Raw genomic sequence first — 12,439 nt, 5'->3', positions numbered from 1 at the left:
GTGATATCTTCCCCCACCATCCCCGTTCCTCCTGTGGGTTCTCACTTCCCCATTCCCGTTCCTCCTGTGGGATCTCTCTTCCCCATCCCCCTTCCTCCTGTGCGATCTCTCCTCCCTATCCCCGTTCCTCTTGTGGGATCTCGTTCCCCCATCCCTTTCGTCCTGTGGGATCTCTCTTCCCAATCCCCCTTCCTCCTGTGGGACCTCTATTCTCCATCCCTTCCTTCTGTGGGATCTCTATCCCCCATCCCCCTTCCTCCTGTGGGATCTCTCTTCCCCTATCCCCCTTCCTCCTGTGGGCTCACCCTTCCCCAACCCCCTTCCTCCTGTGGGATGTCCCTTCCCTATCCCCTTCCTCCTGTGGGATCTCTCTTCCCCATTCCCGTTCCTCCTGTGGGATCTCTCTCTCCCATCCCCCTTCCGCCTGTGGGACCTCTCTTCCCCATTCCCCTTCTCCTGTGCGATCTCTCTTCTCTATCCCCGTTCCTCTTGTGGGATCTCGTTTCCCCATCCCTTTCCTCCTGTGGGATCTGTCTTCCCCATCCCTCTTCCTCCTGTGGGCTCACCCTTCCCCATCCCCCTTCCACCTGTGGGATCTCCCTTCTACATCCCCTTCCTCCTGTGGGATCTCTCTCCCCCATTCCCCTTCCTCCTGTGGGATCTCTCTTCCCCATTCTCGTTGCTCCTGTGGGATCTCTCTCCCCCATCCCCCTTCCTGCTGTGGGATCTCTCTTCCCTATCCCCGTTCCTCCTGTGCGATCTCTCCTCCCTATCCCCGTTCCTCTTGTGGGATCTCGTTCCCCCATCCCTTTCGTCCTGTGGGATCTCTCTTCCCCATCCCCCTTCCTCCTGTGCGATCTCTCTTCTCTATCCCCGTTCCTCTTGTGGGATCTCGTTCCCCCATCCCTTTCCTCCTGTGGGATCTGTCTTCCCCATCCCTCTTCCTCCTGTGGGCTCACCCTTCCCCATCCCCCTTCCTCCTGTGGGACCTCTCTTCCCCATTCCCGTTCCTCCTGTGGGATCTCTCTCCCCCATCCCCCTTCCTCCTGTGGGATCTCTCTTCCCCATCCCCTTTCCTCCTGTGCGATCTCTCTTCCCTATCCCCGTTCCTCTTGTGGGATCTCGTTCCACCATCCCTTTCCTCCTGTGGGATCTGCCTTCCCCATCACCCTTCCTCCTGTGGTCTCACCCTTCCCCATCCCCCTTCCTCCTGTGGGATCTCCCTTCCCCATCCGCTTCCTCCTGTGGGATCTCTCTCCCCCATCGCCCCTACTGTGGTATCTTCCCCCACCATCCCACTTCCTCCTGTGGGATCTCTCTTCCCCATCCCCCTTCCTCCTGTGCGATCGCTCTTCCCTATCCCCGTTCCTCTTGTGGGATCTCGTTCCCCCATCCCCTTCCTCCTGAGGGATCTCTCTTCCCCACCCGCTTGTGGGATCTCTATCCCCTATCCCCCTTCCTCCTGTGGGAACTCTCTCCCCCATCCCCCTTCCTCCTGTGGGCTCACCCTTCCCCAACCCCCTTCCTCCCGTGGGATCTCTCTCCCCCATCCCCCCTCCTGTGGTATCTTCCCCCCACCCCCCCTACTGTGATATCTTCCCCCACCATCCCCCTTCCTCCTGTGGGATCTCTCTTCCCCATTCCCGTTCCTCCTGTGGGATCTCTCTTCCCCATCCCCCTTCCTCCTGTGCGATCTCTCTTCCCTATCCCCGTTCCTCTTGTGGGATCTCGTTCCCCCATCCCTTTCGTCCTGTGGGATCTCTCTTCCCCATCCCCCTTCCTCCTTTAGGACCTCTATTCTCCATCCCTTTCTTCTGTGGGATCTCCCTTCCCTATCCCCTTCCTCCTGTGGGATCTCTCTTCCCCATTCCCGTTCCTCCTGTGGGATCTCTCTTCCCCATCCCCCTTCCTCCTGTGCGATCTCTCCTCCCTAACCTCGTTCCTCTTGTGGGATCTCGTTCCCCCATCCCTTTCGTCCTGTGGGCTCACCCTTCCCCAACCCCCTTCCACCTGTGGGATCTCCCTTCCCTATCCCCTTCCTACTGTGGGATCTCACTCCCCCATCCCACTTCCTCCTGTGGGGTCTCTCTTCTCTATCCCCCTTCCTTCTGTGGGATCTCTCTCCCCCGTCCCACTTCCTCCTGTGGGATCTCGCTCCCCCGTCCGCCTTCCTCCTGTGGGATCACCCTCCCCCGTCCCCCTTCCTCCTGTGGGACCTCTATTCTCCATCCCTTCCTTCTATGGGATCTCTCTTGCCATCCCCCTTCCTCCTGTGGGATCTCTCTTCCCTATCCCCCTTCCTCCTGTGGGATCTCTCTTCCCCATCCCCCTTCCTCCTGTGGGTTCTCTCATCCCCACCCCCTTTCTCCTGTGGGATCACTATTCCCCATCCCCCTTCCTTCTGTGGGATCTCTCTTCCCCATCCCCCTTCCTCCTGTGGGATCTCTCATCCCCATCCCCCTTCCTCCTGTGGGATCGCTATTCCCCATCCCCCTTCCTTCTGTGGGATCTCTCTTCCCCATCCCCCTTCCTCCTGTGGGGATTCTGCTCCCATCACCCCACTTCCTGTGGGATCTGTCTTTTCAATACACATTCATCCTGAGGTACCTCTCTTCCGCAGCGCGCTGTTGGGCCTGTGTTCCCAATCCCCCTTCCTCTAGTGGGATATCTCTTCCTGATCCCCCTTCCACCTGTGTGATCTCTCTCCCCCATCCCCTTGTGGAATCTCTATCCCCCATCCCCCTTCCTCCTGTGGGATCTCTCTCCCCCATCCCCCTTCCTCCTGTGGGCTCAACCTTCCCCAACCCCCTTCCTCCTGTGGGATCTCTCTCCCCCATCCCCTCTCCTGTGGTATATTCCCCCCCCCCCATCCCCCCTCCTGTGGTATCTTCCCCCACCATCCCCCTTCCTCCTGTGGGATCTCTCTTCCCCATTCCCGTTCCTCCTGTGGGATCTCTCTTCCCCATCCCGCTTATTCCTGTGCAATCTCTCTTCCCTATCCCCGTTCCTCTTGTGGGATCTCTATCCCCCAAACCCTTCCTCCTGTGGGATCTCTCTCCCCCATTCCCCCTCCTGTGGTATCTACCCCCCCATCCCCCCTCCTGTGGTATCTTCCCCCACCATCCCCCTTCCTCCTGTGGGATCTCTCTTCCCCATTCCCGTTCCTCCTGTGGGATCTCTCTTCCCCATCCCCCTTCCTCCTGTGCGATCTCTCTTCCCTATCCCAGTTCCTCTTGTGGGATCTCGTTCCCCCATCCCTTTCCTCCTGTGGGATCTCGTTCCCCCATCCCTTTCCTCCTGTGGGATCTCTCTTCCCCATCCCCCTTCCTCCTGTGGGATCTCTCATCCCCATCCCCCTTCCTCCTGTGGGATCGCTATTCCCCATCCCCCTTCCTTCTGTGGGATCTCTCTTCCGAATCCCCCTTCCTCCTGTGTGATCTCTCTCCCCCATCCCCTTGTGGGATCTCTATCCCCCAACCCCTTCCTCCTGTGGGATCTCTCTCCCCCATTCCCACTCCTGTGGTATCTACCCCCCCATCCCCCCTCCTGTGGTATCTTCCCCCACCATCCCCCTTCCTCCTGTGGGATCTCTCTTCCCCATTCCCGTTCCTCCTGTGGGATCTCTCTTCCCCATCCTCCTTCCTCCTGTGCGATCTCTCTTCCCTATCCCAGTTCCTCTTGTGGGATCTCGTTCCCCCATCCCCTTCCTCCTGTGGGATCGCTATTCCCCATCCCCCTTCCTTCTGTGGGATCTCTCTTCCCCATCCCCCTTCCTCCTGTGGGGATTCTGCTCCCATCACCCCACTTCCTGTGGGATCTGTCTTTTCCATACACATTCATCCTGAGGTACCTCTCTTCCGCATCGCGCTGTTGGGCCTGTGTTCCCAATCCCCCTTCCTCTAGTTTGATATCTCTTCCCGATCCCCCTTCCTCTTGTGTGATCTCTCTCCCCCATCCCCTTGTGGGATCTCTATCCCCCATCCCCCTTCCTCCTGTGGGATCTCTCTCCCCCATCCCCCTTCCTCCTGTGGGCTCACCCTTCCCCAACCGCCTTCCTCCTGTGGGATCTCTCTCCCCCATCACCCCTCCTGTGGTATCTTCCCATCCCCCCTCCTGTGGTATCTTCCCCCACCATCCCCCTTCCTCCTGTGCGATCTCTCTTCCCTATCCCAGTTCCTCTTGTGGGATCTCGTTCCCCCATCCCTTTCCTCCTGTGGGATCTCGTTCCCCCATCCCTTTCCTCCTGTGGGATCTCTCTTCCCCATCCCCCTTCCTCCTGTGGGATCTCTCATCCCCATCCCCCTTCCTCCTGTGGGATCGCTATTCCCCATCCCCCTTCCTTCTGTGGGATCTCTCTTCCCAATCCCCCTTCCTCCTGTGTGATCTCTCTCCCCCATCCCCTTGTGGGATCTCTATCCCCCAACCCCTTCCTCCTGTGGGATCTCTCTCCCCCATTCCCACTCCTGTGGTATCTACCCCCCCATCCCCCCTCCTGTGGTATCTTCCCCCACCATCCCCCTTCCTCCTGTGGGATCTCTCTTCCCCATTCCCGTTCCTCCTGTGGGATCTCTCTTCCCCATCCTCCTTCCTCCTGTGCGATCTCTCTTCCCTATCCCAGTTCCTCTTGTGGGATCTCGTTCCCCCATCCCCTTCCTCCTGTGGGATCGCTATTCCCCATCCCCCTTCCTTCTGTGGGATCTCTCTTCCCCATCCCCCTTCCTCCTGTGGGGATTCTGCTCCCATCACCCCACTTCCTGTGGGATCTGTCTTTTCCATACACATTCATCCTGAGGTACCTCTCTTCCGCATCGCGCTGTTGGGCCTGTGTTCCCAATCCCCCTTCCTCTAGTTTGATATCTCTTCCCGATCCCCCTTCCTCTTGTGTGATCTCTCTCCCCCATCCCCTTGTGGGATCTCTATCCCCCATCCCCCTTCCTCCTGTGGGATCTCTCTCCCCCATCCCCCTTCCTCCTGTGGGCTCACCCTTCCCCAACCGCCTTCCTCCTGTGGGATCTCTCTCCCCCATCACCCCTCCTGTGGTATCTTCCCATCCCCCCTCCTGTGGTATCTTCCCCCACCATCCCCCTTCCTCCTGTGGGATCTCTCTTCCGCATTCCCGTTCCTCCTGTGGGATCTCTCTTCCTCATCCCCCTTCCTCCTGTGCGATCTCTCTTCCCTATCCCCGTTCCTCTTGTGGGATCTCGTTCCCCCATCGCTTTCCTCCTGTGGGATGTCGTTCCCCCATCCCTTTCCTCCTGTTGGATCTCACTTACCCATCCCCTTTCCTCCTGTGGGACATCTATTCTCCATCCCTTCCTTCTGTGGGATATCTCTTGCCATCCCCCTTCGTCCTGTGGGATCTCTCTTCCCTATTCCCCTTCCTCCTGTGGGATCTCTCTTCCCTATCCCCGTTCCTCTTGTGGGATCTCGTTCCCCCATCCCTTTCCTCCTGTGGGATCTCTCTCCCCCATCCCCCTGTGGGATCTCTATCCCCCATCCCCCTTCCTCCTGTGGGATCTCTCTTCCCCCATCCCCCTTCCTCCTGTGGGACCTCTCTTCCCCATTCCCGTTCCTCCTGTGGGATCTCTCTTCCCCATCTCCCTTCCACCTGTGCGATCTCTCTTCCCTATCCCCGTTCCTCTTGTGGGATCTCGTTCCCCCATCCCTTTCCTCCTGTGGGATCTCCTTTCCCCATCCCCCTTCCTCCTGTGGTCTCACCCTTCCCCATCCCCCTTCCTCCTGTGGGATCTCCCTTCCCCATCCCCTTCCTCCTGTGGGATCTCTCTCCCCCATCCTCCCTCCTGTGGTATCTGCCCCCCCTCATCCCCCCTCCTGTGGTATCTTCCCCCACCATCCCCCCTCCTGTGATATATTCCCCCACCATCCCCCTTCCTCCTGTGGGATCTCTCTTCCCCATTCCCGTTCCTCCTGTGGGATCTCTCTTCCCCATCCCCCTTCCTCCTGTGCGATCTCTCCTCCCTATCCCCGTTCCTCTTGTGGGATCTCGTTCCCCCATCCCTTTCGTCCTGTGGGATCTCTCTTCCCGATCCCCCTTCTTCCTGTGGGACCTCTATTCTCCATCCCTTCCTTCTGTGGGATCTCTATCCCACATCCCCCTTCCTCCTGTGGGAACTCTCTTCCCCCATCCCCCTTCCTCCTGTGGGCTCACCCTTCCACAACCCCCTTCCTCCTGAGGGATCTCTCTTCCCCATTCCCGTTCCTCCTGTGGGATCTCTCTCCCCCATCCCCCTTCCTCCTGTGGGATCTCTCTTCCCCATCCCTCTTCCTCCTGTGCGATCTCTCTTCTCTATCCCCGTTCCTCTTGTGGGATCTCGTTCCCCCATCCCTTTCCTCCTGTGGGATCTCTCTCCCCCTTCCCCCTTCCTCCTGTGGGCTCACCCTTCCCCAACCCCCTTCCTCCCGTGGTATCTCTCTCCCCCATCCCCCCTCCTGTGGTATCTTCCCCCCCATCCCCCCTCCTGTGATATCTTCCCCCACCATCCCCCTTCCTCCTGTGGGATATCTCTTCCCCATTCCCGTTCCTCCTGTGTGATCTCTCTTCCCCATCCCCCTTCCTCCTGTGCGATCTCCTTTCCCTATCCTCGTTCCTCTTGTGGGATCTCGTTCCCCCATCCCTTTCGTCCTGTGGGATCTCTCTTTCCCATGCCCCTTCCTCCTGTGGGACCTCTATTCTCCATCCCTTCCTTCTGTGGTATCTCTATCCCCCATCCCCCTTCCTCCTGTGGGATCTCTCTTCCCCCATCCCACTTCCTCCTGTGGGCTCACCCTTCCCCAACCCCCTTCCTCCTGTGGGATCTCCCTTCCCTATCCCCTTCCTCCTGTGGGATCTCTCTTCCCCATCCCCCTTCCTCCTGTGCGATCTCTCTTCTCTATCCCCGTTCCTCTTGTGGGATCTCGTTCCCCCATCCCTTTCCTCCTCTGGGATCTGTCTTCCCCATCCCCCTTCCTCCTGTGGGACCTCTATTCTCCATCCCTTCCTTCTGTGGTATCTCTATCCCCCATCCCCCTTCCTCCTGTGGGATCTCTATCCCCCATCCCCCTTCCTCCTGTGGGATCTCCCTTCCCTATCCCCTTCCTCCTGTGGGATCTCTCTTCCCCATCCCCCTTCCTCCTGTGCGATCTCTCTTCTCTATCCCCGTTCCTCTTGTGGGATCTCGTTCCCCCATCCCTTTCCTCCTGTGGGATGTGTCTTCCCCATCCCCCTTCCTCCTGTGGGATCTCTCTCCCCCATTCCCCTTCCTCCTGTGGGATCTCTCTTCCCCAGCCCCCTTCTTCCTGTGGGGTCTCTCTCCGCCATCCCCCTTCCTCCTGTTGGATCTCTCTCCTCCATCCCCCTTCCTCTTGTGGGATCGCAATCCCCCAGCCCCCTTCCTCCGGTGGGATCTCTCTTCCCCATCCCCCTTCCTCCTGTGGGATCTCTCTTCCCCATCCCCCTTCCTCCTGTGGGATCTCTCTTCCCCAGCCCCCTTCTTCCTGTGGGGTCTCTCTCCGCCATCCCCCTTCCTCCTGTTGGATCTCTCTCCTCCATCCCCCTTCCTCTTGTGGGATCGCAATCCCCCAGCCCCCTTCCTCCTGTGGGATCTCTCTTCCACATCCGCTTTCTTCTGTCTCTTTCCATCCTTTACCTTAGATGATGTCTCTTCCTCCATCTCCCATCGATATTTCCCGATCTCAAATCTTCCTCACTGTTTGACTTTCTCCCCTTCACCCCTGCCCTTTCCGACTGTCTCACGTCAGGAACACTTTTCTCACCATCAGGGAATGAGAGAGAATATGTGGAGTTTACAGGGTCACACCGACAGACGAAATTACTGACCTTCGGTGAATTGATTGGAGCTGGGCAGTGAGGGACATTGACAGTGATGGGAACGACGATCAGTGAATTAATAAAGGGTTTAGTGTTTCCTGAAATATCCGAGTGAGAGAAATGCCCTCAGACCCACGGTTTTAATCATTATGTTCATCAATTTGTCTGTTTGCGTTTAGACTGAACGATAATAAACTGGGGGATTCAGGAGTGAAACTGGTGTCTGCGGCTCTGGGGAACCCGGAGTGTAAAATACAGAGACTGGGGTAAGTACCAGACTGTGGGAGATTGTGCTTACAGTCACTGGGTGTCTGACACTGAACATTAATGTGATCAGTAATTGTGTTACTGATAAACATTGGGGATCTGTACCATTTCCTGTCTCTCTGTGTCATTCACCCAAACTCTCTCTCATCTCCAGGCTGGGGTATGTCGGTCTCACAGATTCTGGTGCCGAGGATCTCACCTCCGCTGTCAGTACAAACCCATCACTGACGGAGCTGAACCTGAGTGGTAATAAACTGGGAGATTCAGGAGTGAAACTGGTGTCTGCGGCTCTGAGGAACCCGGAGTGTAAAATACAGAAACTGCGGTAAGTACCAGACTGTGGGAGATTGTGTTTACAGTCACTGGGTGTCTGACACTGAACATTAATGTGATCAGTAATTGTGTTACTGATGAACACTGGGGATTTGTACCGTCTCCTGTCTGTCTGTGTCCTTCACCCTCACTCTCTCTCATCTCCAGGCTGGACAAAGTCGGTCTCACAGATTCTGGTGCCAAGGATCTCGTCTCCGCTCTCAGTACAAACCCATCACTGACGGAGCTGAGCCTGGGATCAAACTCTCTGACAGACCGATCTGTCCCTGCTCTCCGCCACCTCATACTGACCCATCCGAGTCTGGGGCGGATTGGGTGAGTGTTTGTGTTGATGTTCAATGTGATAAAATATCAGCGGATCCGCGGGTTTTCTGGTGATATTTGTCTGTGAGTGTTGTTGAAACATTAACCCCGGTCCCCTGTTACTGACACTGTTGTGTAATCTGTTTATTTCATCTTTATTCTCCCATCTGTTTCAGGCTGGGGGGGAATCGGTTCAGTCGGACCGGGGGGAAGAAACTGAGATCTCTGCAGGGAGCCAGACGCCGACTGAGAGTGTGGATCTGAACATCTGAATGTGTGAAAATCCCCGCCCGCGGGATGGGGACATTTGGCCATGTCCCCGCCCTCCCCTTTAACTCCCGACCTTACCTTTAATGGCCGCGCGCCGGGGCTGATTCCCAATTGTTTTAACGGAACCGGCTCGGGCCTCGAGCTGTGCGTAGCTCGCAGCGGTCCCGCAGAGACGTGTTTCCGCCTGTTGTCCGGCTGGTTAACTTCCGTCGGATGCGCGTTTTCGAGAGTCCCACGTGATACCACGGGGAATTACCCAGACAGGAAGAGCCCCCGGTCCGGGGATTAGTCTGGGTCACCGGTGTCCCGGGGTTGGATTATCCCGGGAGAGAATCCTTTTGCTCCCTTTGCTGAGGGCGGTGCATTCGGCAGCCTGGCCGATATAATGATGTTAAATTGACAAATCCCTCGGCAGTTACCCTGGATCTGCAGCGATCCCGGACACGGCCCTGAAGTGTGATTTTATAATCATCGCTTCCCCGATGCAGAGTGGCGGTGAGAAACGGGACTGATTATTCAAACGGTCACTCCTTGTCGCCGGTCAGTTAATTGTGTGTGACTGTGAGCAGATCATTTATTCCCGCGCGTTAGCAGCTCACACATTGTTTTATTTATACTTCTCATAAAAAAATCAATAAACCACTGTATCTTCCTGTCTTGTGTCGGACTCGAGTTTTATTTGAGGTTTCTGCTGCCCCCCGCACCCTGTGCACTGCAACAGTGGGTAGGAGCTCCTCACACTGACACAGCAGCGTCTCAGCTCCAGGCTGAGGGAGGTCGGACAAGCAGAGTCTAGGAGCCCAAGAACTCATCTCCACCAAAGCCCATTCCTGGCTAATTGACCCGCGCCTGTCCCCCGCAGTTAAAATCGACGTGAATCGAGTACGAGAGTGATGGGGGGGGGGGTGGAAAACCGGCGTCAGACACAGAATGATTCTCCCTCCACACCGTCCCATCACACACTCCCGGGGTCAGTCACAGAGTGAATCTCCCTCCACACCGTCCCATCACACACTCCCGGGGTCAGACACAGGGTGAATCTCCCTCCACACCGTGTCATCACACTATCCCGGGGTCAGACACAGAGTGAATCTCTCTCCACATCGTCCCATCACACATTCTCGGGTTCAGACACAGAGTGAATCTCCCTCCACACCGTCCCATCACTCACTCCCGGGGTCAGACACAGAGTGAATCTCCCTCCACACTGTCCTATCACACGCTCCCGGGGTCAGACAGAGTGAATCTCCCTCCACACCGTCCCATCACACACTCCCGGGGTCAGACACAGAGCGAATCTCCATCCACACCGTCCCATCACACACTCTCGGGGTCAGACACAGAGCGAATCTCCCTCCACACCGTCCCATCACACACTCCCGGGGTCAGACACAGAGCGAAACTCCATCCACACCGTCCCATCACGCACTCCCGGGGTCAGACACAGAGTGAATCTCCCTCCACACCGTTCCATCACACACTCCCGGGGTCAGACACAGAGCGAATCTCCGTCCACACCGTCCCATCACACACTCCCGGGGTCAGATACAGAGCGAATCTCCGTCCACACCGTCCCATCACACACTCCCGGGATCAGACACAGAGTGAATCTCCCTCCACACCGTCCCATCACAGACTCCCGGGGTCAGACACAGAGCGAATCTCCATCGACACCGTCCCATCACACACTCCCGGGGTCAGACACAGAGTGGAGCTGTTCTGATTGCGCTGGGAGAAATCGACGAAAAACTGCTGCATGTAGGTCGTGAGGTACTTGGAAATTGGTTTGAAACGTCTCTTGAACATCTAAGTGAGCGGCTGGTTTAGTGTGGAAGCTTCGTTTGGAGTTTTTCTTGCAGTTTGGACGGGGTTCGTTGACGGCTGCGAACTGCGTAGCTCCGGGCTGTGGCCGCCGGCAACTCGCCGGGAAGCCGGGTCGCTCCAAAAACCGGAGACAAACGCCGTTGTTCCCTCACTGACATCGGGACAACATCCTTCCATCTCGATCGTCGGGATTCTCGTTCGGTGTCGGAGCCGAAACATCGTTTGAGACGTCTCGACCTCTCACGGCCTGGAAGTTCTGCAGGACTAACGGAGCCTTTCCTGGCGTTGGAATTTCTGGCACTGAGCCAGCAAGGTACTGTCGAGTACAAACTTTTCCAGCCAGTTGCTCAACTCGCTCCAGGACTGTATAAGCCGCACCACCACCGTATCATTCTCGATTCGGACACAGAAGCAACATGCCTGATCAGTCTACAGGGAGTCGCAGGCCTTCGGGGTGTTATGCAAAGGCGGCTGCCTCTCCAGCCTCGGACAACGCCCTGTTTCGGTCGGTGAAAGTGGAACGCAGGGTGCAATGTATTTTGCGAACTGGAACTACCCTGGAAAAGTGCGCGGAGGCTATGGAGGACTTGTTGGGGAGAGATGGTGTTTTGGCAATCGAGAAAGCGGTCGGGAAGGCAGTGTTTTATCTGAGGAATGATGAGTTGGTGCATCGGGCCCTCAGTACTAGGATCACGGTGGAGAACATATTTTTTACAGATGGAACTAGTGACAGCTCCCACACAACGCATCGTCCTCGGTCACGAAAACTTTTCATCCCCAACGAGGACCTGCTTCCTGCACTAACACGCTTGGGGCAAGTACGGTCAGAAATAACTGCCATCAGGCACAAATTCAGGAGACGCACCCTCCGTACCGTAATCTCTTTCCGGAGACAGGTATTCATGCAGCTGGAAAAGGAGGACGAAGTTCAGGGCCGGTTTACTGTCCGGCACGAGGGGGTAGGTTATCAGGTGTATTGGAGCTCTGAGCGCCCACGGTGCCATGCGTGCGGGGAGGTGGGGCACTTTCGGAGGGACTGTCCGAACACCCGAAAACCCAGGGAGTCCACTTCCGGAGCTAGTGCCCCAGCTACCTCTGCCCCTGATCCCATTCCTGCTCCTACACCTGTGACGGCCCCTGCTCCTGCCCCTGACCCTGTCTCTACCCCTGTCCCTATTCCTACGTCTGTTCCAGTCTCTGCTCCTACCCCTGTGGTTCAGGCGGGTGTTCCTGAGGCTACGTGCAGGGAAGGTCAGGCGAGGGACGGGGTGGGGCCTGTGCGGGGAAGGAAAGTGAGGAAGAAATCCAAACACATGAAGAAGTCGGCCCCCGAGCCCGCAGAGCTCACGCCCATTTGCCCTGATGTGGAGCGGGAGGCTCGAGAAAGTGCACAGTCGGACGGGGTGATGGAAGCGGAGAGTAACGCTCCATCGGTGAATCCCGCACCTGTGTGCTCCTCCGGCTTGAAGAGGAGAAGGGAATGGTCCCCCAAGAGGGCAGAGAGTGTAGATGAGGGGGAATCCCAGAAAGGGGTGGGAATCCGGGTGGAAGATGTGTCTAACCCTGAATCCCCAGATGTAGCCACCAGTCCTGTGGTAGGTGGTGTGGTTGTGC

At 57.1% G+C, this 12,439-nt stretch overlaps 1 protein-coding gene across 4 annotated transcripts in view; it reads left to right on the top strand.

The window, feature by feature from the left end:
* The window catches only part of LOC140720296 (NACHT, LRR and PYD domains-containing protein 3-like), a 91,063-nt gene extending 81,407 nt beyond the window's left edge, over nt 1-9,656 (top strand). For all 4 annotated transcript variants that reach the window (XM_073035160.1, XM_073035161.1, XM_073035162.1 and 1 more), the window contains exons 9-12: nt 8,008-8,094; nt 8,250-8,420; nt 8,576-8,743; nt 8,908-9,656. In XM_073035160.1, the coding sequence (XP_072891261.1) occupies nt 8,008-8,094; nt 8,250-8,420; nt 8,576-8,743; nt 8,908-8,995 (514 nt within the window). In that variant the 3' untranslated portion in view covers nt 8,996-9,656. The remainder of the gene's footprint in view (nt 1-8,007; nt 8,095-8,249; nt 8,421-8,575; nt 8,744-8,907) is intronic.
* The last annotated feature ends 2,783 nt before the right edge of the window (nt 9,657-12,439 follow it).

The sequence above is a fragment of the Hemitrygon akajei genome, unplaced genomic scaffold, assembly GCF_048418815.1.
Source record: "Hemitrygon akajei unplaced genomic scaffold, sHemAka1.3 Scf000041, whole genome shotgun sequence".
Taxonomy (NCBI): Eukaryota; Metazoa; Chordata; class Chondrichthyes; order Myliobatiformes; family Dasyatidae; genus Hemitrygon; species Hemitrygon akajei.
Note: the sequence above shows the minus strand (reverse complement) of the source record. Positions and strands in the feature narration are given on the sequence as shown.